Consider the following 26583-nt stretch of genomic DNA (forward strand, 5'->3'; position numbering starts at 1 on the left):
TCATCAAGGGACCTAAGGCAAGAAGATCCTGAGTTTGAGGCCAGCTTAGACTACAGTGGGAGATCCTGCATCAAAGCAAAGACCAGAGAAGAAAGGGTACCACATCATTGTTCAATGTATGCTCTTTTAGGCAGCACAGTGATTCTGTGATCATATATGTTAAAGATGCTTTTGGATGAATTAAACCAAGTTAACAGAGTTGGGGACTTAGTTCAGCAGTAAAGCATCACCTACTATGCACAAGATCTCCTCAGTACTGACAAAAACCCAAAAGTTCAGGGCTTCATGAGTCTAGATTATATAGTCAGACCTTTCTTGAGGCCGTTAGCATATTTACATACCAACTGGATTTCTATGAGAAAAATGTAACATACAGCATGTGTAAACATGACTCATCTACGGAATTCCTTCATCCACAGAACACTTTATACATCTGGGGTTCCCCAGACATAATTCGTGAAATAACTAACTGGAAAAGTACTGAAGGAAGAGTGGAAAAACAGTAAGTGGTTAAACACATTTGATTCTTCGACCATTCTTAAAGAAAACTAAACTATTCACTCAACAAATTTATACTGAGCACTTTCAACATGCTGGTCGTTAAGACAAAAGTTATTAATAGCACACTTTATCAGATCTTTTAACTGAAATAAACATACATACATTACAAATGTAGGTATTCCACAAATACCTGTCAATGACCCACTTATAATGCAAGAGGAATTTAACTTCCACTACAATAAACATGAAAGTAATAGTAGGCAAAATACTTAAGTGGTCCAGTGAAATTTTGAAAGATTTTCCTTCAGCTCTCCCAGAGAAACAAGACTGATGTACATCTCTAATCTAAGGAAGATCCTTCCTTCCCCCTCTATGTTCCAGCTTTGCTCCCCACCCTGATCCTACCCACAGTGTTGAACTTCTGCTCTTCCCTCTCCTGCAATGTCCACTTGACCCTTTGTTCTCTCTCAGTCCACGGACAGACTGCTCTGCTGTCACACACGTTACTGAGTAATTTATCAACAACAGAAATTTACGTCTCAATGTTCTGGTGGATTAGAAGTCCAAGCCCAAGGTGCCAGCAGGTTAAACATCTGGCGGGGTCTTCCCTCTGCTGCAAGTGGACATTCTGCTGCAGCATCCTCTGGAGGGGAGAGAAACTGTGGCCTTGTAAGGCAGAAGTACAAAAGAGGGTTTCAGAGCTCACTTTAACATTTTTATTGGGCCATTCATGAGGGTAGAGCCTTCATGGTCCAATCACTTCTAAATGCCCTACTTTCTAACACTACCTTTTTGGAAGTGGCTCCAAAATACAAATTTTGGGTAGACACATAATCAAAATTATGGCTTTTATCCAATGAACTTCCATTCATTCTTTGTGGCCCAATAAAATGTCCGTATCACATGGAAGTTTTCCCAAAGGCCCCTAGCAGTTAGTTTTCACTCCTTTGTGATCTAAAGGTATTTAATTTAAATTACCTATTTTACCTCCTTGAATTTATGTCTATCTGCCTAGCCACGCCTCTGATTTCACAACAGCTCAAGCAGTGAGCATCTCTAAGGATCTTTGAATTCCCACTGTTTATTATACCAAGTATCTAGCAAATGTTTACCAAATAAAGTATGAGTAAATGAGAAAATGAATGAATGAATGAATGAATGAATGCCTCGATGGGAATCTGAATCTCTAGGGCGTAGACTGCTTGATGAATGAGGCTTACAACAGTCACAGGGAAAGGAAGGAGATGGGAGAACGGATAGTATTTCACAAAGTGATAAAACACGCACTATATATATTTGTTACTTAAGGACCTGAATGGCTATGAATAATAAATATAGAGATATTTATGGGTATAGAGGTAAGTGCATTACAAACCCTGGAGGATGGCCGTACTCTTTCTAAGCCATTACTACTTTGATAGGTCAATATGGTTTTTGGCACACACAATAAGGTAGAAAATGTGAGCTATGTATGTGTCAAACAGTAACGAAGTATGGCTTAAGCTAGTGAGTGGTATCAACCCCGCCTCGTGCCTCTATGAACCATTTATCTGAATCCTACCTGCTTAGAGGTTTACAGTTTTCATACATCTAAATAACTCTTTCCAAAGTTCACACACACCATAAAGCTGTACAACTTAGCTACCTGATTACACAAAAGAAAATTAAAATGTTATTTGATAATGTTTTCCCAGAAAAAGATGAAGTGGCAGGAAACCAGGATCATGCCAAACAAGCAATTAAGAAATGTTAAAAGGCACATTTTTTTCCAGAGTCCCTGAAGAGAAGACCAGGATTCCAGGAAAAAAAGAACTGCTGCAAACAGACCTGGGACACCTGGGAAGACATAGCCCTGGTGGTGCAGCACAGGCTGGGGCTTTAGGCACCAGCAAGGGAAGGGATATGACAATCCTAGCTTCTGAAATACAAGAGGCTGAGGTGACTAAATGGGTCACAAAGCACTTAAAATGCAAAATGCTAAGAATGATGGCACCATAAGGTCTAGCAACAAGAACAGGAGTGGACATTTACTATCTCAAAGGTTCTAGCTCATTTCTTTATGCGACATTGACCTTTGGAGTTTTAGAAAACTTCAAACACTCCTTTGAGTTTTAGGAAATTTTGCTGGTTTCAACTAACACTGACATTAGTAATCACTGTCCCTCAGTACGTAGAAATGAGGAGCCTAACTGAACCAAAGCCACGTGTAGTTGAAACTTCTTTCTTTTTTTTTTGTGAGAAATGATAAGATTTTTATCTAAACTCACAGTAGTACAGAAAACATTTCTATAATGGTAATACACATTTGATCTGCGATGGTCAAAACTGAACTTGATGAGTTTCCTGACACCACCGGCAGCAGGCGGAGGAAGGGCACACGCTGTAAACTGTGACTACTTCACGGGAGCCATCATTACATAGAACATGTTAATGACAGAATCCAGACAGGTCACTCAACTGTAAGGTCATTAATACCACCAGCCAAAAGGTGAGATCAACTTCTGGTATTATGTAAAACTTCAAATTTATTTGAACTACAATAATTGCATCTAGATATTGCTTTAATAAACATTACCTATTTCTTTCCTCCTAGTTTAAGGTCAGAGTACTTATTTTAGAAGATTTTCACTGTTTCTGGCTTTCTATAAAATGCATACAAATTGCATATATGTGTGTGTACATTGTTCATAAAAATTTCATTACTGCATATTTATTGTATAAAACAATGGTTTCATAACATTTTAGTCAAACCTACCACCTAGGCTATTGTTTATCTCTATAAAAAATAGCTTGTACTTTAGAATATACACCTTTTGATCTGCTTTCCCTTGGGAAAAAGTAAAACTAGAAATATATATATATATATATATATATATGTATATACATGTGTATATATAATTTCATTATTTTGAAGCTTCACTTATTCAAATAAGAAAGCTAAAATTATGTGAACTATTACTAAAATTAGGCATTAGTTAGCAAATAAAGTTTATTAACTAATGCTAGCGAAGTATGAAGTTGTAGAGTATGAAAGTTAACACAGGGTGTACAGTGGTTACAAGCCTGAACCATAAAGAAATTCCAGGCCTGCCTTCTACCACTCTGAGAATGGACATCACACAAACTTCGCCTCTCGGTCCTTTGTTTTCCTAACATGAAAATAAATGGGATGACCGCACAAGTCTGGATCCATGGATATGCTCACAGCAGACGGGGGGCCTACAGGGCCCTGCTTCCTGAGGAGCCATATGCAGTTAATGGTGGACGGGAGAAGGAGGGACATTTCCTCCAGCGGTACAGCCACTTACAGCTAGGTGCCCTTGCTGCTGCTACTCTAATGAAACTTACAGGGAAGGGAAGGAAAGAGAAGGGAAAGGAGGGGAGGGGGAGGAAATGATAGTAGAAGTGGGCAGTGAGGAAGGGAAGGGAGGAAGGAGGGGAGGGAGGCTTAGCAGTAGAGGGTGCAGGAAGTGAAGGCAAATGTGATCAGAATGCATCATGCACAGGAATAAAATGGCACAGTGAAACCTGTTAAATGTAGGGAATGGAGGAGGCTCTGAGTAAAATCCTAAATGAATGTGAATGTGAACTGTTGACATGGACACAGCCATGCCAAGGACCGAGACCTTAGACCCAAGAGAAATTGACAAAACTTTACCCAAGCCACATGGGCTGTGGCAACTATGTACAATTGATATTGTTAATAAAAACAAAATCAGTAAACAAGTAGGCTAGTAATGAGCCTACTTCATAGAAGGGCTGTGTGTTAAATGAGTTATACTAGTTGACTTGCTTATGTAGGTAGATAAACTACTTATACAGTATCTGGAATATAGCAAACTCAATACACGCCTGCTTTTGCTGTTGGCATCTGTAAAGTCAGGCTAGGAAGTACTATGTCATTAAATTTTATATAAACAATTTTCCTGCCTTCAAAAATTTTGATCTCATATCATCATGAATAATCTCATTTTTCTCCAGTTCTGCAGAAACGTCTCAGTGTTTTCTCCACTGTTGTCTTCTGTTCGGACTGCAGGAAAACGGTCAGAAACGCGTGCAAAGGAAACTGATGTGAGTAAATGCCAGCACCACCTTTATCGCTGCCGTAATAATAGAACACTGTCTTGCTGAGAGCACACCACCGCTTCTGCCACTCAAACCCCAGGAAGCTGTGATCTGCAAAAAGCAGAATGAGCAGGTTAGACTGTGCATGACTTACATAACGCCATTCCCTTACCACACGAGGGAAAGTTAGCTAGTACAGTTGCTGGGCTTCCTGTCTCCGCTGTCATTAATCTGTATGTTCCATCCCAAAGGATAAAGTCCAGCAGAGATGGGGAACATCACACTTAGGACTGTTTCAGCTGTCTGCCGCCAGACTTTCCCTCCAGAGACAGTCTCAAAAAGGCACCTGATGACACACTCTTGATATAGCTGATCTGTGGGTCTGATTTTCTCAAATTTGTCAGGAAAGGGAAAGGGAGAGGGTGGCTTGGTTAATTTCTACTACCTCTTTCAGCTTAAAAAGACAAAAAAAAAGTACAAGTGGAATATAATCAGAAGGTCTGCACAAAAGCTACAGCAAGCTGTACGGTCATAAGTTCTCCTGCTTTCATTCTTCATATCATAACACCGCCCCCAGATTTCATTTTTTTTGGGGTGCTGAAAGGAGACCACCTGGCCAAACCACAGCTACCAAGGCTAATGGAGAGGGAATGCTGAAATGAGGAACAGGCAACAGCAGGTGAGATGCCAGGCTGTTCTGAACCACAGCAGGCCAGTGTGTGTGCCAGTCGGGCGTAGGGGGGCCCACATGAGCTAGTGGTGAGAAACTCCAACCTTGAGAACACAGTCGTGAGCTGAAGCTTTCCCAGAAGATGCAGGACACTGCACTTGAATCACTTACAAATACCTCAGGTTGCACTGAAAGCCAGACCTAATACTTCACTAGTGTAAAATAAAAAACAAACAAACAAAAAAAAACTATAAAACTGAAAGTGGGGTTTCATGTCTGGATAAGGTCACCCACATTTTCTAACATCCCTTAACTGCCTAAAGAGAACACTCTTCTGCAGTACATCACAAATACATTTTATCTTAGAATAGAAAACAAACAAACAAACAACAACAACAACAAAAAAAAAGGCTTTAGTGTTTTTATTAGCCCTACAGCTCACCTTTTCTGCGTTTTTCCAGGTAGCCAGCCTTTAGGACAAAAGGAAGGTCCTGGGCTGCAATTGGAGGAAACTGGTTTCCTGTAGGGAGTGAGAGAAAGGAAAACAGTGGGTAGGCAATTCACTCTGGAAGAGCTCTGTTCACCTCATCTCATGGCGGTCAGGGTACCTTTAATCACTGCAATTACTCAAATCAGATCTGGCAACCTTACTTCAAATCCATCCCATAGACTCCCTTCCCTCCTCTTGTAAATCTTGAATTAAGGAAATAAATTCATGTTCGTAAATACAAATGCAGTAAATGCTGTAGCTGAGCTACCTCAAAAGGGTGATACTTCCCATCTATATTCAATAATCAGAACTATAACAAATAAACACAACAATCCCAGTAGAGAGGTGAGGGATTTCAAATAAATCACAGATGCGCGTTCACATTTGTTTTGGATTAGCTCTTCAAGAGTGTAAATGTGTATCAACTCTTACCTGTATATTCTTATTCCACCAACTGAAACAAAGTGATTTCCCCCAAAATCAAACACAGTGTTCCTGAGTCCACATCAAATTCTCTCCCCCACCCCCGACCTGAATTCATAGAGCAACCCTAAAGCAAGAGGTGTGAGTCTGCTTTATGCTGTAGGTTTTTATAAGGCAAAGAATCTAAGACTAGATCACTGGATAGAAGTAGCATAAACAGTGAATTTCCACAAAACAACAACAACAACAAAAAAAAAAACAAACAGAGATCAAGTTTTAAGTTAAAGTCAGTTAGAAACTCATGGTAATATGTGACAGATAGATGTGACAAACAAAGAGATGATAGAAAAATACATATTTTTAAAAATTATATAGAAATTATATCTAAGGGGACAATGAGTTGGACCAAGCATTAAGTTAATCAAGGTATTGTGGAATGCCTGGGTCTCACTGAGTAGTAGTACCACAATCTGTGGACTTCCAGGGGGCAAATATTATCTTAACACAAAACAAATGTTCTCTGGGACCACTGAGACAGCTCAGCAGGTAAAGTGTTTGCTGCCAAGCCTGAAGAACTGAGTTTCATTCCCAGGAGACACAAAGTAGAAGGAAAGAACCAATTCTTGTGGGTTGTCCCTGACCCACATGGGTGTGTGGACACATGCACACACATAAAATAAATGTAATAAAGTTAAACGGTCTCAATTTTCAGGAGGAAACAAGTTATTCTGAGGTGAAATTCTTTTTAATTTTTTTATGTGCATGAGTATTCTGCCTCCAGGCATGTCTATGCACCATATCTGTATAATAACTCTGAAGGACAGAAGACAGTGTGGGATCACAAATTATTTAAGCCACCATGCGGGTCTTGGGAACCAAACCTTGATTTTCTGCAAGCACAGCAAATGCACTTAACTGCTGAGCATTCATTCCAACCCTCGATTAACACTTTACTGACCAGAAACAAGTAGAGAGTAGATGGAAGGAAGGGAGAAGAAAAAGTAAGGGGAGAAACAAATTTGTGAGGGTGACTATATCACTTAACCGCTGTGGAATAATCCTTCTGTATACCTAGCCACAAACCTAGCCCTACACAAAGTACTAGAAGGAAAACTCCAACCCAAGGAAGTTGGCTACATCAACAAAAACACAGACAATTGATGATCTCATGGCAGTAAATTCCAAGGAAGGGGAAAACACACAAAATAACATCACCAACAACAAAAACTAAATTAACTGGAGATACAAATGACTGGTCATTAATATCCCTTAATATAAATGGACTCAACTCACCTACAAAAAGACACAGGCTAACAGATTAGATACAAAAACAGGATCCATCCTTCTGCTACATACAAGAAACACACCTCAACCTCAAAGACAGACATTGCCTCAGACTAAAGGGTTGGGAAAATTTTTTTCAATCAAATGGACCTAAGAAATAAACTGATGTAGCTATTCTAATATCTAACAAAATAGATATCAAACTAAAATCAATCGAAAGAGACAAAGAAGGGCATTTCATATTAGTCACAAAAAAAATCCATCAAGAAGAAATCTCAATACTGAATATCTATACCCTGAATACAAGGGCACCCTCATATGTCAAAGAAATACTTCTAAAGCTTAAATCACACATTAAACCCAAACACTAATAGTGGGAGACTTCAGCACTCCACTCTCATCACTGGACAGGTCTGTGAGACAAAAAATTAACAGAGAAATAAGGGAACTATCAGATGTTATGACTCAAATGGACTTAACAGACATCTATAGAACATTATATCTAAACATAAAAGGATATACCTTCTTCTTAGCACCTCATGAAATGTTGTCAAAAATTGACCACATACTAGGTAACAAAACAAACCAAAACAGATACAAAAAAATTGGAATAACCCCATGTATTTTATCAGATCACCATGACTTAAAATTAGAATTCAACAGCAACACTAATTCCAGAAAGCCCACAAACACATGGAAATTAAACAATGCTCACCTGAAGCATCAATGGGTCAGGGAAGAAATAAAGGGAGAAATTAAAGACTTCCTAAAATTCAATGAAAATGACCACACAACATACCCAAATTTGTGGAACACAATGAAAGCGGTGTTAAGAGGAAAGTTCATAGCACTAAATGCCTACATAAAGAAGCTGCAAAAATACCATACTAGTGAATTAACATAACATTTGAAAACTTTAGAAGAAAAAGAAGCAAACTCACCCAGAAGAACTAGATGGTAGGAAATAATCAAATTGAGAAATGAAATCAACAAAATAGAAACAAAGAAAACAATACAAAAAAAATGAATGAGACAAAGAGTTGGTTCTTCAAGAAAATCAACAAAATAGACAAACCTTTATCCAAACTAACCAAAAAGCAGAAAGAAGAATACCCAAGTTAACAAAATCAGAAATGAAAAGGGGGACATAACAACAGACATGGAGGAAATTCAGAGAACATTAGGTCATATTTCGAAAACCTGTACTCCACAGAATTGGAAAACGTAAAGGAAATGGACACCCTTCTGGATAAATATCACTTACCAGATAAGCAAATTAAATAGACCTATAACTGTTAAAGAAATAGAAGTAGTCATTAAAAGTCTCCTAACCAAAAAAAGTCCAGGACCAGATGGTTTCAGCTCAGAATTCTACAAGATTTTCAAAGAAGAACTAATACCAACACTCCTCAAATTGTTCCATACAATAGAAACAGAAAGAATATTGCCAAACTCGTTTTATGAGGCTTCAATTACCCTGATATCCAAACCACATAAAGACATTACTAAGAAAGAGAATTACAGACCAATCTCACTCAAGAAAATTGATGTAAAAATACTCAATAAAATACTGGCAACTCAAATCCAAGAACACATCAGAAATATCATCCACTGTGATCAAAGTGGCTTCATCTCAGACAGAGATGCAGGGATAGTTCAACATATGAAAATCTGTTAATATAATACACCATATAAAAAAACTGAAAAATAAAAATCACATGATCATCTCATTAGATGCCGAAAAAGCTTTTTGACAAAATACAACATCCATTCATGATAAAGGTCATAGACAGAGCAGGGATACAAGGAACATACCTAAACATAATAAAGGCAATATACAGCAAGCCAACAGCCAACATCAAACTAAATGGAGAGAAACTCCCAGCAAGTCCACTGAAATCAGGAACAAGACAAGGTTGTCTACTCTCTCCATATCTATTCAATAGAGTTCTTGAGGTCTTAGCTAGAGCCATAGGACACCAAGAGGAGATCAGGGGATACAAATTGGAAAGAAGAAGTCAAACTCTCACTATTTGCTGATGATATGATAGTTTACATAAGTGATCCCAAAAATTCTACCAAAGAACTTCTACAACTTATAAACACTTTCAGTAATGTAGCAGGATACAAGATTAACTTAAAAAAAAATCAAAAGCCCTCCTTTACACAGATGATAAATAAGCTGAGAAAGAAATCAGAGAAATATCACCCTTCACAATAGCCACAAATACCATAAAATGTCTTGGAGTAACTCTAACCAAACAAGTGGAAGACTTGAATAACAAGAACTTTAAATCTTTGAAGAAAGAAATTGAAGAAGATGCCAGAAAGTAGAAAGATCTCCAACGCTCTTGGGTAGGTAGAGTTAACATAGTAAAAATGGCAATCTTACCAAAAACAGCCTACAGATTCAATGCAATGTCCATCAAAATCCCAGCAAAATTCTTCAAAGGCCTCAAAAGAATGGTACTCAACTTCATATGGAAAAGCAAAAAAACACAGGATAACAAAAACAATCCTGTACAATAAAGGAACTTCTGGAGGCATCACGATCCCTGACTTCAAACTCTACTACAAGCTACAGTACTGAAAATAGCCTGGTATTGGCATAAACACAGACAGGAGGACCAATGGAACCGAATAGAAGACTCAGATATCAATCCACACATCTTTGAACACCTTATTTTTGACAAAGAAGATAAAATATAAAATGGAAAAAAGAAAGCATATTTAACAAATGGTGCTGGAATAACTGGATATCAACATGTAGAAGAATGAAAATAGATCCATATCTATCACCATGCACAAAACTCAGGTCCAAATGGATCAAAGACCTCAACATAAAGCCAGCCACACTGAACCTCACAGAAGAGAAAGTGGGAAGTACACTAGAACACACCGGCACAGGAGACCACTTCCTAAATATAACCCCAGTAGCACAGACACTGAGAGAAACAATTAATAAATAGGACCTCCTGAAATTGAAAAGCTTCCGTAAAGCAAAAAACATGGTCATCAAGATGAAACAGAATGGGAAAAGATCTTCACCAACCCCATATCAGACAGAGGTCTCATCTCCAAAATATACAAAAAAACTCAAGAAATTAGTCATCAAAAGAACAAATAACCCAATTAAAAAAAATGGAGTACAGACCTAAACAGAGAACTCTCAACAGAGGAATCTGAAATGGCTGAAGGACACTTAAAGAAATGCTCAACATCCTTAGCCATCAGAGAAATGCAAATCAAAACAACTCTGAGATTCTAATTTACACCTGTAAGAATGGCCAAGATCAAAATCACTGATGACAACTTATGCTGGAGAGGTTGTGGGGTAAAGGGAACATTCCTGCATTGCCGGTGGAAGTGCAAATTGGTATAGCCCCTTCGGATATCAGTTTGGTGATTTCTCAGAAAACTAGAAAACAACCTTCCTCTAGACCCAGCAAGACCACTATTGGGTATATACCCAAAGGATGCTCAATTGTACCACAAGGGCATGTTCTCAACTATGTTCATAACAGCATTGTTTGTCATAGCCAGAACCTGGAAACAACCTAACTGTCCCTCAACCGAAGAATGGATAAAAAAAAAAGTGGTACATTTACACAATGGAATACTACACAGCAGAAAAAAATAATGACATCTTGAAATTTGCAGGCAAATGGATGGATCTAGAACACATCATATTGAGTGAGGTTACCCAGACCCAGACTTATGTACTCACTCATAAGTGGTTTTTAGACATGAAGCAAAAAGAACCAGCCTATTCACAATCCCAGAGAACCTGGATAATGATGAGGACCCTAAGATAGACATACATGGATCTAATCTACATGGGTTATAGAAAAAGAAAAGATCTCCTGAGTAAATTGAGAGCATGGGGACCATAGCAGAGGGTTGAAGGGGAAGGGAAAGGAAGGGAGGGGAACCAAGAAAAATGTAGAGCTCAATAAAATCAATAAAAGAAAAGATTTTTTAATAAGTGCATCAGTAATAACCCCTTTAAATTATACTTAAGTCCTCAGAAGAGCTTCATGATTTATGTAACATGATATGTAGTTAATACTTTCTGATTGAAATTCATTATAACATATAACAGCAGTAATTTCTCTTTTAAAACCTTGAACCCTCACATTGTTTGGCCCTCTCACAATGGTCAGGAATATGTCATCAGTTAAGATTCAGATCAGACCAAAGGACGGAGGCTCTCCAGATGCAGACACAATGATTACTAAGAGAAGGAAGCTACAGCTATATCACTTTATACAGCAGGCAACACCAGACAGTCCCTGGACAACCACTTATACCAGAATACTATCTCACAGGAGAGACTGATTTGGCAACTGCACAGCTTAGACATTATTGTCATTTTTAAACTAGTTACAAACAATTTCCTTTTCTTAAGGTAAAAGCAATAAAAGAAGAAATCATATCATAAGGGCACAGAGAAAAAATAACTTGCATTTTAGGCTATTCTATATACAGAAAATTACAACAGGAGATTGGTTAAAAGGCCACAAGCTTAATATTCTGAGGAAATTGGGCCACATTTTTAAATGAGGATTTATTTATTATGACCATCCTACTTTTCTAAAGCAAATCAAAATATTAGACATTGGAACGAACCCCCTGTTGCTGGACATGGTAGCATCATGCCTCGGTAAACGCAGCATGATAACTCACCCCAGCAAGGAAACTAAGCAAGGAGTGGTCTTCCTCCAGAACCAAGCTTGCAATCTTGATGAGGCAGCAGTGGGTCAGAAGCATTCGGGCAGGGAGCTGGCTTTGGCTCTTCTACACTAGTTCTGACGGGATGTGAAATTTTAAAATTTGCAAAGCCAGAGTACAGCTGGGTCATAAGACTGAAGCACACATGCTGCAGAGCAAACAGGACCCTCTGCACCTTCAGCACAGCTTATCTTCAACAGGGTCAAGTCTATCCTGGATCCTAGCAATTTTCAGAAAGCTTGAAATAGGAATTAAAAATCAACACAAGCTCTGGCTCTTAGTTCTTCATTAGTTTCTCATTCAGCTTCTTCTCTTGTACAAACACGTGGCAAGGGATCAGATTGGCTCCAAGACCTTTGCACAATCGACATTGTGGATTCATTTCTTCTCATAATTTTATGAGAAGGCTGGTGGCCAATTTAAATACTAGACATGTGAGAAACCTAAAATCGCTTTTACTATTTTACCATTAACAAGTCATTATGATAATATGGGCCTCATTGTTCACATTTTTATAGTTGTCCAACCTTGACTTCATGCAATTCTTGCTAAGTTTCTGAGTGTCGCCTTTGCTGACTAGTTTTCTTTTATTGCTTGGCATTTATATAGTCTTTGGCATGAACACTAAACCTCTCAGCTAGCATAATCTTCCTACCACTTTCATATCATTAAAAATTCCTGTTTCTATTGGAAAAGAAAGGAAAGAGATTTTTTTTTTAGAGACTGCTCTTTGCTCATGTGATCTTTCACTTGAGTCAAATCTTGGTCTAGTCAAATACTCTGTCAGCACACGATGGGACTATTTCCCTGAAATGCAAAGAGTTAAGGATAAACTCCTCATCCAATCCCCCCTCAAATACTAACAAACTATGGGCTAATCCAAGCCTTTTACTAAAATAATATTTTATTAATGTTTTGAGTGTTTCATATAATATATGTTATCCTATTCACCACTCTGTCTCCTTCCAGGATCCACACATCCCTCCTATTTTGTTTTGTTTTTTTAAGCCACCAATCTGTGTTGCCCAAATCCTCCTGGGTGTGTGCCTTGCCCTGGAGCAGGCTGACCAACCAGCACTCACACCCTTAAAGAAAACTGACTCACCCTACCACAGTTATCAATAGTTCCTCAGCTAGGAGGGGGACTTTAAGTCATACCTTGGAGGGTTAGGTGGGGGGGGGGGGACAATTTCGTCTGCCTTGAGCCCACGCAGGGCTTGCCATACTGTGACAATCATATATGCAACTGTCCTGTCATGTCTGAAAAACCTGTTTTGCCGCAGTAAAAAAAAATGGAAAAAGAAAGAAAATTATAGGTCAGCCTCTCTGTTGAATATGGATGAAAAAGCTCTTAAATGAAGACTTAAACCTAACTCAAAATCACATTATAAGGTTCATCCCCTATGATCAAGTCAGCTTTATCCCAGAGATGCAGGGACGGTTCAATACATGTAGATCAATGAATGTAATCCACCACATAGATCCAAGGACAGAAACCACATGATCATCACATTAGAATCAGAAAATCTTTGGCTTCTAACAAAATCCAACATCTCTTCATGATAAAAAGTCCCAGAGAATCTAGGGAGCCTGGGACATATCTCAACATAATAAGGACAATACACAGTAACCTCCCACAGCCAGCATCTTTCTAAACAGAGAAAAACCCTAAAGCATTTCCACTAATCAGGAACAAGACAGGGTATCCCCCCACATACTTTCCTCTCCTGTTCAGTAGAGTGCATGAAGTCCTAGTTAGAGCAATAAGAACAGTAGAGTGAGATACACAGGGTACAAATAAGAAAGGAAGACGTCAAAGTATCCTTATTTACAGGAGATATGGTTCTTCACATAAAACACTCCACCAGAACACCCCTACAGCTGCTAAACATATTCATCAAAGTAGCAGGATGCAAAATTAACACACAAAAATCACTAGCCTTCCTATATACCAAGAACAAGCATACAGAGAAAGAAGTCAGGATAGCAAAAACAAAAACAATACAACAACAACAAAAAAGCTTGGAATAAATTTAAGTGAACAGGTACTATGTAATGAAGTGTTGTGATAGAACCAACTGAGGTCACTTAGAAACAATCTGGAGAGACCGAATAATGGCAATAAGCATATTTTTCAAAACAAGTGTAAGGAATTAAGCTGGAAATGCTGATTTTTATTTTTAAACTTACATATAAATAAATGCATAAGTAATACAATGCAAAAAAATCTAAGTGAACAACTTGTACAATAAAATCCTATCCAAATCCTTTTAAATTCTTCCTTCACATTCATGCTTAGTGTAAGTCCCAAAATTGAGGGAGCTAGCACTTCCTTTTGCCTCTTCTAATTTCCCATGATGAGTCTGAAAACCAAGGAAAAATGTCCACTAAATGCTTGTTTTGGATTTAATGCAGATCATACAAGGCTTCACTGTTTGGAGACCACCACCTTATTTCACATGAGAACACTTTCCTACTCCTCCATCCACAAACACCTGTCTAATGTTTCTTAAGAAACGGCCTCAGAAGTGTTCATAACCCTTGTGACTCCAGTTCCAGGGGACCTGACATCCTCTCCTGACCTCTGTGGGCAGTGGGCATGCACAGAGTGCACAGACATACATATAGGCAAACAAGACACACAATAAAATAAAGAAATCTTAAAAAGACATCCTGTTTCTGCAAATCTGTGACGAGCACAAACCACTTAGCCTCTCTGAGACTCAAGTTTTCTCATCTAAAGCATAAAAAGCTCAGGACAAATCAACTCTGCAGCCATCTCAACTCCAAGACTCAGGAATCGATCCACACCCATGGTGTTCTTGTGCTTTAACAAGGACTAGGGAGCAAAGGGCTTTTCTATCAAATGTGGAAACTGTTTCTAACATTTTCTTTTAGGTAGATCAATCGGTGATTTCTCATAGCTACCACAGAAAGAACTATCTTATATCATCGCCTAAAAAAAAAATCTATTTTCTGAAATGCTATGTTCTACCATTGGTGTAATAAAAGAATGTCATCTAAAGCTGTTATTATTTTATGACACTAAAGGAATCATGATTATCTAACATCAATGCCTTAGCAGGATATTCGTATTTTACCATGTATTTAAGATCCTAGAGTATTTGTTCCATCTTCTTTAAGGCATTAGGGCAGTTTTGCTCCTCAAGCAAATGAATGAGAATGGTTCCCAGAGGCTCATATACTAGAATATTTGGTCCACAGTTGGTGGAACTGTTTGGGAAGGGTTTGGAAGTGTGGCCTTATGGAGAAGGTGTCTTCCTGGGGGTGGACCTGGAGGTTTCAAAAGTCCATCCATTCCCAATTAACAATCTCCACCTCATGGTTGTGTCTCAAGATATGAGCTCTCCACTATGCTTCAGCAGCAGGCCTGTCTACCTGCTGCCATGCTCCCCGCCATGATGGTCATAGGCTCTAACCCTCTGAAACTGTAAGCCTCAATAAACTCTTCTCTAAGTTGTCTTGGTCATGTGTCTTATCACTGCAATAGAAAACTAACTAAGGCAGCCTATCTTTTTGAAAATTTCCATATTGGTTTAGAAATACATAAACACAAGCAAATCAATAAAGGGAAAACTTGTATTTTTGGATGGAAAGGAGGATTTTCTATATGCAGATGCCTCTGGGAAACTGACTAGAAGAATTATACACAATTTGGACTTAATTCCTCTTCCTTTCTACTTGTCTGTGCTTTATTTTCACATGGGCTGTGGGATTATTTGCTTATTTTTACAACTATTTCATGTTTTGTGTTTTAAGATACAAAACTCTAAAAACATAAAAAAAAAACTTAACTCAACACTTCTAACGTTTTAAGAATTTGCTTTATTCATCTACTTTTCCTGTTATGCACACACACAATTTTGGGTTAGCAGCATCAGAAACAGCAGTGTACAGAGTTATACCACTCAAGTATAGTGCCGTTTACAGTTTTGGATTAGCTTTGAAGAAAAGAGAACGGATACACAAACAACTGTCATCCTATCTGCAATTTCCAAAACAGTCTCAGGATTAAGAGCTGGTTACAGTAAGCTTGTTTTTTTTTTAAGTAAAAAATAATAATCAAGCATGAGATTATTTTATACAAAGTCAAACATGGCTCAGTTAGGAGTCTGTCTATTCACAGCCCTACTCTGATCACTTGGTAAGTGGACTTGATTATCACAGCAAACCAGGCCCGATGATTCTCATGCCGTCATTTATTACCTAATCCCCTTGTCGGTATTTCCCCTCTTTTGCTATTCAAAGCGATTCTGATGACTTAAAGCATTTTGCTAATAATAATAATAGCCAGGTTAAGTGGTGCATGTCTTTAATCCCTGCACTCAGAAAGCAGAGGCAGATGGATCTCTGTGAGTCTGGGGTTAGCCTAGTCTACAAAGTAAGTTCCAGGACACCCAAAACCCAACAAACCAAACAAGTAAACAAAGAACCACCAGACTGTGTTTTTCCTGCCCTCCTCTTTTCACACACATAATGTGCCAATTTCCCGTGTCACAAAAAGGACTTTGATCAACATGGGTATGAAATTCATGCATCCTTAGTTATTTTGACAATTAATTCAGTAATATTTTACTTCATACCCCAACAGATTATTCTGTAGCCATCAGTACATGACACATTCAGGAGGGCAAACAGGAGATGCAGAAGGGGTGGGGTGGGGAGCAAGAAAGCAAGTCACTACACAGAGAAATGTTAATGCTATGGAAATCTGGGGGAATAGGATGTGGGAAATCTACATATTTTTCTTGCAGTTTCCTGTTACATTATCTTAATAATTAAACATCAGATCAAAATAGTCAACTCAGACACAAAATGAACTGGAACTAGAAATATCATCCATATTTACAAGGGAATGGCAAAAATTCAGTCTTCAGTTTTAATCATTAACACGAAGGAAGGAATTCAAATTTTCTGAGTCTCTGCTTCCAAGGAAACCATCTCCTAAGGACACATGACTAGTTCCTGGTACTGAAATGAGAAAGAATTTCTTCATGTGTTTCCAATGTCCTCAACAACATTTTCATAGTATATAAACACATATTTCAAAGGGTTTTTTAAAATAAAACATCACTCATATCTGACCAATAACTAACACCAAAGCAAAATTCAGTTTAAAAAATTCTGTAGAGTATAAAACCCAGGCAGGTAGCCCCAAACAGCTTTATTAAATTCAAAAGTAAGACTACAGAAGATTATGATTGACATCTGGCATATTTTCCAGTTCATGCTTACAAACACCAATTGACCCACTCAACTTATAGTAAGCATTATATCCTAAGAAGATGCTTGCATGTCCCATGTCTGCAAGAAGCTATACAATCCTCTAAGATTGCTGTTTAAGTCAAAATATTCTCCAACTATTAGCCAATTAGGGGTACAGTTAATGCATTCTTAATTATAAATTCACATTTACATTACATTTATAATTTTTAGTGCCCTCACAGGGACATAAGCTTAGATAGATATTCCCTTAATACAAAACAAATCAGCAATTGATCAAAAACCTTTAAAAGCCATGTCAATCTTAGCTCATAAAATTTGTGGGTGGTTTCTGTTCTGTTTTGAGACAAGATCTCAGTAGCCCGGAACTCACCTCTGCCTCAATGAAATTAAAGCCATAAGTTATCGACAACCTGTTTTTTTTGTTTTTTTTTTTTTTAATAGGACCTCACTTTGTGGCCTAGGCTTGCCTAGAAGCGGTGACTGTCCTTGTAATCATGGGAATCCTCCTGTTTCAGTCTCCTTAGCACTAGAATTACAAGCATGCGCAACCATATTTGGCTACCCTGTAGAACTTTGAAGCATATGTGTGTTTCATATGAACAGATGCACAGAACATTTTCCTGAGACTGATCTAACGTCAAATCTTTTCCGTGTGGTTGTGTAGCTGGAGGAATTATAAGGTATTACTAGTCACAGGACAGTAAATTACCAGAGAATACAGCTCAACCTTCACTGTCAGAACAGCTGCTTTCAGCCGTACATTTCTAGGACCTGGAAATAAAAGTTTAGCATAAGCTTACTTCTCATCCTGTTCTTGCCTTTAAAAGGAATACCTGTTGGCATGAGACTAACTAGGGACATGTGGGACTGACTGGGGAACACCCGCTAGCAGCCACACGTGGGATTAACTGGGAAGACCTGTCAGCAGCCACGTGTGGGACTGACGGGGGTGGCGGTACTTCATGCAGAATACATGCAGTACTCTCCAGCAGCAGGCTGTCAGCAGCCATGTGTGGGACTGACGGGGGTGGCGGTACTTCATGCAGAATACATGCAGTACTCTCCAGCAGCAGGCTGTCAGCAGCCACGTGTGGGACTGACAGGGGTGGCAGTACTTCATGCAGAAGACATGCAGTACTCTCCAGCAGCAGGCTGGAGTGTGCTTCACACTAGACTTTCAGCAACAGAGCTGCAGGCGGTATCTTAGATGTACTTCTTTAAGATGCACAGGCTCAATTTTAAATAAACTACATTATGTTGGACAGCATTCTTAGGAAATGAATTTAGGGGGCTGACGAAAAGGCTCAGTGAATAAATGGTATCCTGTAAAAAACAGACAAGCTGGGCTTGGTCCCCAGAACCATGGCAGGAGAAAACCAACTGGACAAGTTACCCTCTGGGGCCTCCATGTATGTACCGCAACATCCATGCACCTCTACGCATCTCTCTCTGTGTCTCTCTCTGTCTCTCTCTCTCTCACACACAATAGTAACAAGTACAATTTGAATTTTACGGCACATTTTTTTTTTTTTTGTTTTTAAAGAAACTAGCTTGAGCTGGGCGGTGGTGGCGCACGCCTTTAATCCCAGCACTCGGGAGGCAGAGGCAGGCGGATCTCTGTGAGTTCGAGACCAGCCTGGTCTACAGAGCTAGTTCCAGGACAGGCTCCAAAGCCACAGAGAAACCCTGTCTCAAAAAACCAAAAAAAAAAAAAAAAAAGAAACTAGCTTAAAGCTTTTTTTGGTAATGGCGCTAGAGAGATGTTTCAGCAGTTAGGACATGCCCTGCTCATGCAGAGGACCCTAATTCAGTCCCTGCACCCTGCTTGGAGCAGCTCATAACTGCCTGCAACTCTAGCTCCAGGGCATCTGATACCCTTAGCCTCTGAGAACACCTGCACCTATAGGCACATACACATTCGCTGACATACTCACATAATTAAAAAAAAATAAAAAACACATCTTTTAAAAATTTGTTTATGAGGTTTGTAGAAAATGTTTTATAAATATTCAACACAAAGCTGAAAGAATATTGATGAGCAGATGATAAATATAGTTCTGCAGTTATACATTCTGAAACACAAGAGAACTAGAGGCATACAAATAATGATGCAGGTGGTAACTTTTACAGATTACCTTTGAATAATTTCAAAACAAATAGGATTTTTCTAAAGAAAAAATGAATTTTAAAAGCCTTTAGTACATCTTTCAAAAGTAGTCTGAGAGAATGATATAATAAAAACAAATAAATTATATATATATAATATACATACATATACAAATAAATATATACATATAAATGTGTTTGCTAATTCCCTAACCAAACCCTTTGAATGCACCAGACACTGTAATGGGCAAGGGATGCAGCTGCAGTCTTTCCTTTGGGACGGTCGTGAGGAAGGAAAAAGAATGAAATAGCTGGAAAACAGTTGGAAGGAAAAGCCAAGGGGCCATGCTGACATCTTGTCTGCCACCTTAACAATGACTTTAAAGTGATGCTCCCAGGCCGCTGTGCATTTTGCTTTAGCTGTTTCCAGACTGGTCTGGAACGTGTCCCATACTGACCTTAAGTTCACTATGTAGCCCAAGCCCAAATGTGAGGCCTCAAACTCCAGATCCTCCTACCTCAGCCTGCTAAATTCTGGAATTACAGATGTGGACCACCAGCTCCAACCAGTTTTAAACTTACAGTCACTAATACAAAGCAAGAAACACAAGAAAAAGAAATTCAAACAGAAGACAGCCTTAAAAGTGCCCGTTTTTAGTAAACTAATTTTGGCATATTCCTTAAAACTAAGTGTTCATGATATACATGTCTAATGAAAATACAGACACTGGCATCCATCCCAAGGAAGACATGAGAAAGCAGCGGTGATATGTCTACTGTGTGAATGGACTATCTTCCCTCGGGGCTCCCAGAGGTGACAGCGCCACCACCTACGAGCTCTTCTCCAGATTAAGAGTTATCATACTGCCAGGTGGTAGTGACACACACCTTTGATCCCAGCACTCGGAAGGCAGAGTCAGGTGGATCTCTTTGAGTTCACAGCCAGCCTGGTCTACAAAGCAAGTCTAGGACAGCCAAGGCTACACTTGAGAAGCCTTGTCTCAAAAAAGAACCAAAACAACAAAACAAAAAAAGAGATGCCATACCAGAACAATTTACCACAAAGGTTTAACTTTTTAGTTAAAAATGCCAAAGTTAAAATCTTGAAAAGCTGCAGTATTTACTAACAGGCCAGGTACAACAATGTGGCTTCATAGTAACAGTGTGGTCAGCCTCACTTGAACCAAATCAACTAAGAACAGTGATAGATAAGATATTTTATTATATATTTTTCCAAGAATTTGGCTGAATTAAATTGTGTCTGAAGGGATTATGACACATATTCTTTATGAAAATAATAAGTTATATAAATTTATATAAATAACGCACTCTCCATTTTTTAATAGTAAGATAAGACATTAACTAAATAAATAGCTGAATTAAATTTTTATCTAGGTAATTTTAAATTTCACACAACTGGGGCTGGAGAGATGGCTCAGCGGTTAAGAGCACTGGCTGCTCTTCCAGAGTGCCTGGGTTCAATTTCCAGCAACCACAGCAGCTCACGACTGTCTGTAACTCCAGTTACAGGGGATCTGACATCTTTACACCAATCCACATAAAATAAATTAAAAAAAAAATTCACACAACCGAGTTTTAATGAAGACTGAAAATGTAAAAAAGTTTTTCTTTAAAAAAAAAAAACAACAAATTCTTCAGAGGATGCTGCTTTGGCAATTTAACATTTGGTTTAATTATCTGTTACTAATCTAAGAAAATGGGCACACTATTATAATTCCATACATGAGCAATTCATAAAAGCATTAGTTTACCTAATGATGACTTTTTCAGATGTTTATGAGGAAAAATATTTGCACAGATGCCACATGAACCCTTGCAGATACTTAAGAAAAAAGATAAATAGATCAACAGAAAAATAGGTTAAAAAATTGAAGCAAAGCAATTCAGAATGAGAACAGAAGCCAATGTAGTGAGTTGTTATCCTGCCCCAGGGCTCCCACCTTTACTACTGAGTTCACGCCAGAAGTTCAGAAATCACAACTGTCTTCGGATTAGCATCTGGGACACTGTGTTTGCTAAATAGTTCTCAATAGGCAATCAAGCACTTCCAACTAAATACTAGCATGGAATTCTACCATCTATCTTAGGCTAGCGAGCACTATCAACAGTGGAGAGAGCAAGAAGAGACTGTACCTTCAGGAGGTCCTGTAGATGTGAATCCTGAACACTCAACTAAAATCCTGTCCTACAAAATAAACCACAGTACCTAATATGTGCCACAACAGAAACAACATCTACGGCAGAAAAAGAAATGAAAAAGTCTGTCTAGAGAGAGTGCTAATTTATTTTAAATGTATGAGCATTTTAAATAAAGCAAAACTAGAGAAATATAATACAGAAAGATCTCTACTATACAGCAAGATCCCTAATGCGTAAGGATAAAACAGCAACAGAATATACAAATTGATACACACTTTTCAATTTGAAATACAGGTTCTGTATTTTACGTATTCATACAATGCAGGGACAGTTCACCCGGAACTGTTAGCAGTTCTTAAATCTAGGAAGCAGGCTGTTTGGGGGAAGGTTAAAAACTTTTTCTTTATTAGAATCACAAATTACATACTTTTATATAATGCAATTTTTAAAGAGAAAATAAAATCAGTGTCTTAAGTAATTTCAATTATTAAAACCATAACTGATAACTAAACTATTCTGTATGAGCTTTGACAACACCAGTGCAGGTTTATAGTACAATAACACAACATGAAAACAATCTGCCTGTTCCTATAAAGGCACCACGTGAGAATGTACACAGAGCCAGCGGCCTTTAGCTAATCCACCCTGCCCTGAAGGTGCAACTTCTTTACCATTCCTCCAGAAGCACACCCCTTCTCACCACAGTTAACAGAAATCGTCCAGCTGGCCCAGAGACAAATCTCAACTCTCGAACACTTTCCCGACTGTAACAATATAAATATCTGAGGAAAAACAAAATACCTGTCCTCTTTAAAAGACTAAAGAATATATTCTTTTCTGAAAGTTATTTCTTACTAGTGAATTTTAGAGTTATTTTATCTATTTTTAATTTTAAATTCTATTTTTATTATTTTTTTAGAGTCACATGAAAGTAATGAACTTCATTCTGACATTCCCATATAAATGTGCCACGATACTTTTTAGTGCTCTTAATTTTTTTCATAAAATAAAATGAATTCAAATTGGTTGACATAGGTTGAACATTCCTAATCTAGAAATCTGAGTTCTAAAATACTACAAATTCCAAACTTTTGAGTGCTACGATACCACATGTAGAAAATTCCACACCTGCCATCAAAAGAACACAGGTGTAGTAGACACTGTATAAAAATCACCCTTGGGTTATGTGTATAAGGTATATATGAAACTTAAATGGTTTCATGTTTAGACTTGAGTCCAAGTCCCAAAATATCTCTTATTTATGTACAAATATTGCAAAATCTAAAAGAAAAGAAAATGGAAACATTTCTTAGTTGCAAGCATTTTGGAGAAAAGGTATTCAACTTATTTTACACAAATAACAAAATGATCTATGGTTTTTGCTCTGTTTCAACTTAAATGTCTTCAAACTCATGTGAAAGTATGCATTAAAAATTGTGCCAGGCTTTAACTGGTATTCCAAATTCCATCTGGGAAATGAATTTTATAGCTAGGCCATAAACTTCTAAAGTCTGAAGTTTTAATAGATATGCTGACACAACCTTAACCATAAGAGTTCTAGCAACTGCTGTGCTAATAAATCTGTCTGTTTCTATTATGCCTGTGACAAATCCATTAATATGAATGATGTCCACTTCACACAGCACACTCCACAGCAACTGCACAAGCTATGTCATCTCCATTCTGAGTAGCAAATCAGTAATCAATATTTGTAAAAGCAGCAGCTAATCCTTTGTAAAATCACTGCTTCCGTGATTGAAGAGTTTGTTCAAAACACACAGTTAATCCCTCTTCATCTGCTTGAGCCTTCTATTCATCCCAGCCTCTTACTGTGCGGGCCGCAGCCGATTAATACATCTCCACATGCTAAACATGACCTGACAATTGACACAGGGTAGTGCTGACAGGATAAGCTCTACAAACACTGGCCTTTCAGAAAGAAAGGAAACCTGAAATGAATGTTCAGGAACCCAAAGTTTACAAACAGGCTTACTACTGCCTCCCCAACTCCAAAGCCTGACTTACTACGCCCCAATGGATCCCTGCTTTTAGTGTGAGCAAGTCTTCTAGCTGGCTCTAGAATAAACCGGTTTAACCTTTAAGTGGGGGTGAGGAGCTGGCCAAGAGACACTCACATGCGGAGAACAGGTGGGAGAGTACTAGGTGTGTCAGTGCAGCAACCCATCTCAGCTCTTCGGAGTGCTGCACTCGGAGGAAATCTCACAAAGAAAAGGGCCTTAATGGTGAGTGCAAAGCTTCCGATGGGAAAACAGACATTTTCAGACTGGGAACTGATTACCAATATAATAAACATTCTGTTGTAACAGAAACAGATACAAAGCCACAAAGCAAAAATTTACTGATCTCTAGCAATCCAATCATTCTTAAGGAAAATATTAAATTAAATTTTATTTAAAGTCCCAACATAAATTTCTGTAACAGTTACTTCAACTGAGCTACTCCATGCAACCTTAATTGAAGTTGCTTCAAAGAAAATGCAAATTCATGTCAAATTAAGAGCACAGTCTAGACATAGAGAAAAATTATTTTCGAAGCCAAGCTATGGAATGAGATCAATTTTTTAAGACAACATAAACAGCTTCTTTATATGAACCGCCTGTCATATCCAATTTAGGTGGGATAGCCACCAAGCTATTACTAAAGTCTTACATTTGTACTCGTCCTGACAGGCTGCAGACACCCTAGGAGGAGAGATGTGTGCGGCAGGAAGCCAAAGGCACAGGGGACCTCAGGAGAGGCGCCAAGTAGTCGACACTATCATTTGCTTCAGAAACAGACAAGGTACTAGAAGTTATTACAGAACATGAAAATATGGAGGCTGTGGCAACTTGCCCACATCGGGAAAGACTGAGCATGGGCAAAGCCAGGAAATGATGAAGTGGGAGAAGGAGGAGCCAGGGAGCTGGCCTTTAAAAACAAAATAAAGATACAGGGTACAGAATACAGCTCCATGCTAGAGGGCTTAGCCTACCATGCACAAGGCCCTGGGTTACACTCATATCAGCAACAGAAAAAAGGTAGCAGTGACAGGGAGAGGGGAAGGACCCACAGTCAGGGAGGAAAGCACTCTGCTTCCGGTGTACTTGCTAATTCATCATCTTCAGCGACATTCCCTGTTTCTCGACAAACCATGCTTTAATCTGATACGCAGCTAACAAAATAACACCAACACAACAATTTAGAAATCTATTAACTTTAATCTTACTTAGTAATAACAGATTCACGTGTAATGTTAAATAATAAATACTAGGTTAAAATGATAACTAGAATTTAAATTTCAGGTGGAACCTTGGATGCACTGCACATTTTAGACGGCATAGTGAGTATTGTAAGAGTGCAGTACTAAAATCTAATTGCTTTGTTAGATAGTAGGCAAAATAATTTGCTACTCAGTTGAATTTGTTATAAAAAGGGGATGATAAATCACTAAATCCTACAAGATAGCCAGCTTAGTCTAATTAGCCTTTGTAATGATATTTTGATCTGTATTTTCTTTTGTTGTTGTTGTTTTGTTTTTTTTAAGACAGGGTTTCTCTTTAGGTTTGAACCCTGTCCTGGAACTAGCTCTTGTAGACCAGGCTGGCCTCAAATTCACAGAGATCTGCCTGTCCCTGCCTCCCGAGTGCTGGGATTAAAGGTTTGCACCACCACTGCCTGGCTGTAAAGATTTTTTTAAGTCTTATTTTTATCACAGATATTTTATGCATCCCTTGAGGTAAGTGTAATAATTGCTTTGGTAAAGTTTACCAATAATATTTCAAAGAAAATAAAATCATAATTCTTCTAAAAAAATCTCCTGGTTATGACTTATAACACAGTAGCCACTTTATTCTGTTGTTTATATTAGATGGCATCAATTTCATTCAATAAAAGTCAAAACAGTATTGTTTCTGTAAGACAAGTGTTAGAAGGAGGTGACACACCAGCTTGCCTTAGTATAGCTAGTGATCACAGGGACTTTAACAGAGCATCAGTGTGGGCTCAGAGGACTTAAAGCAAATGGCACATTAGTCCTTTCCAATCAGTGCCTGGCTTATGAAGTTCTCTGAACTCCACAGAAAAACAAGTCAGAGCTCTTGTCCAAATTCAACCTTGAAGACTTAATGGGTAGGAATTAGTAGTAGTAATTGAGCTAGTAGAATTTAAGAATAAAATATATCTACCTGACATTTAAAGATAAGGAGATGATGGAACTTATACAAAATATAGGGGAGGTGCAACACCAATGGACAGGTGTAAACCTGGACAGAGTCAGCTGAGCACACATGCATCTGTATAAAGAACAGAGAAACACATGCCCGTGTGTCTGAGTAGAAAAGGTGTAAGTAACCTTAGAGCATCCACTTATATGCCAAAATTGAATTTATTTATATAGCCATCTTTGTTTGCTACTTAATATTTACTTTCTTCATCAATAAAATCGAAATTTACAAACTGTATGTCAGTAAGCCACAAGCTGACAAAAGTACCACAAGTTAGATTCTGAAGATAACCATGACTGGATATTAAGAAAAAAAAATCAGTATTTTACAGAAAGGGATCAAAAAAAAAAAAAGCCTGAACAAAATTGTGCCTGGAATGTAATTATTCAATAAGTGCATATTTTAAAAAACAAAGGCTATTTAGATAAATATAAAGGGGAGGGACAAAGCTTAGGTTTACTTTTGTTAAACATCTTTCTTCGTTTATTTGTGTGTGTGTGTGTGTGTGTGTGTGTGTGTGTGTGCGTGCGTGCGTGCGTGCGCGCGCGCGTGCGCACGTGTGCTGCGGTGCACTTGTGCAGGTCAGAGAACAACCTTCAGGAACTGGTGCTCTCCTCCCATCATGTGTGTCCTGGGAACTGAACTTGGGTCAAGCTCAGCAGCAATGTCTTTACCTGTTGAGC

At 38.3% G+C, this 26583-nt stretch overlaps 1 protein-coding gene across 1 annotated transcript in view; it reads right to left on the minus strand.

Moving 5' to 3' along the window:
- Skap2 (src kinase associated phosphoprotein 2) overlaps positions 1 to 26583 on the minus strand; it is a 149519-nt gene that overhangs the window by 55968 nt on the left and 66968 nt on the right. The window contains exons 5-6 of the mRNA XM_075955099.1: positions 5679 to 5756; positions 4594 to 4677 (exon numbers count right to left, since the gene is read on the minus strand). Coding sequence (XP_075811214.1) covers positions 4594 to 4677; positions 5679 to 5756 — 162 coding nt within the window. The remainder of the gene's footprint in view (positions 1 to 4593; positions 4678 to 5678; positions 5757 to 26583) is intronic.

Source organism: Microtus pennsylvanicus, chromosome 21 (assembly GCF_037038515.1).
Source record: "Microtus pennsylvanicus isolate mMicPen1 chromosome 21, mMicPen1.hap1, whole genome shotgun sequence".
Taxonomy (NCBI): domain Eukaryota; kingdom Metazoa; phylum Chordata; class Mammalia; order Rodentia; family Cricetidae; genus Microtus; species Microtus pennsylvanicus.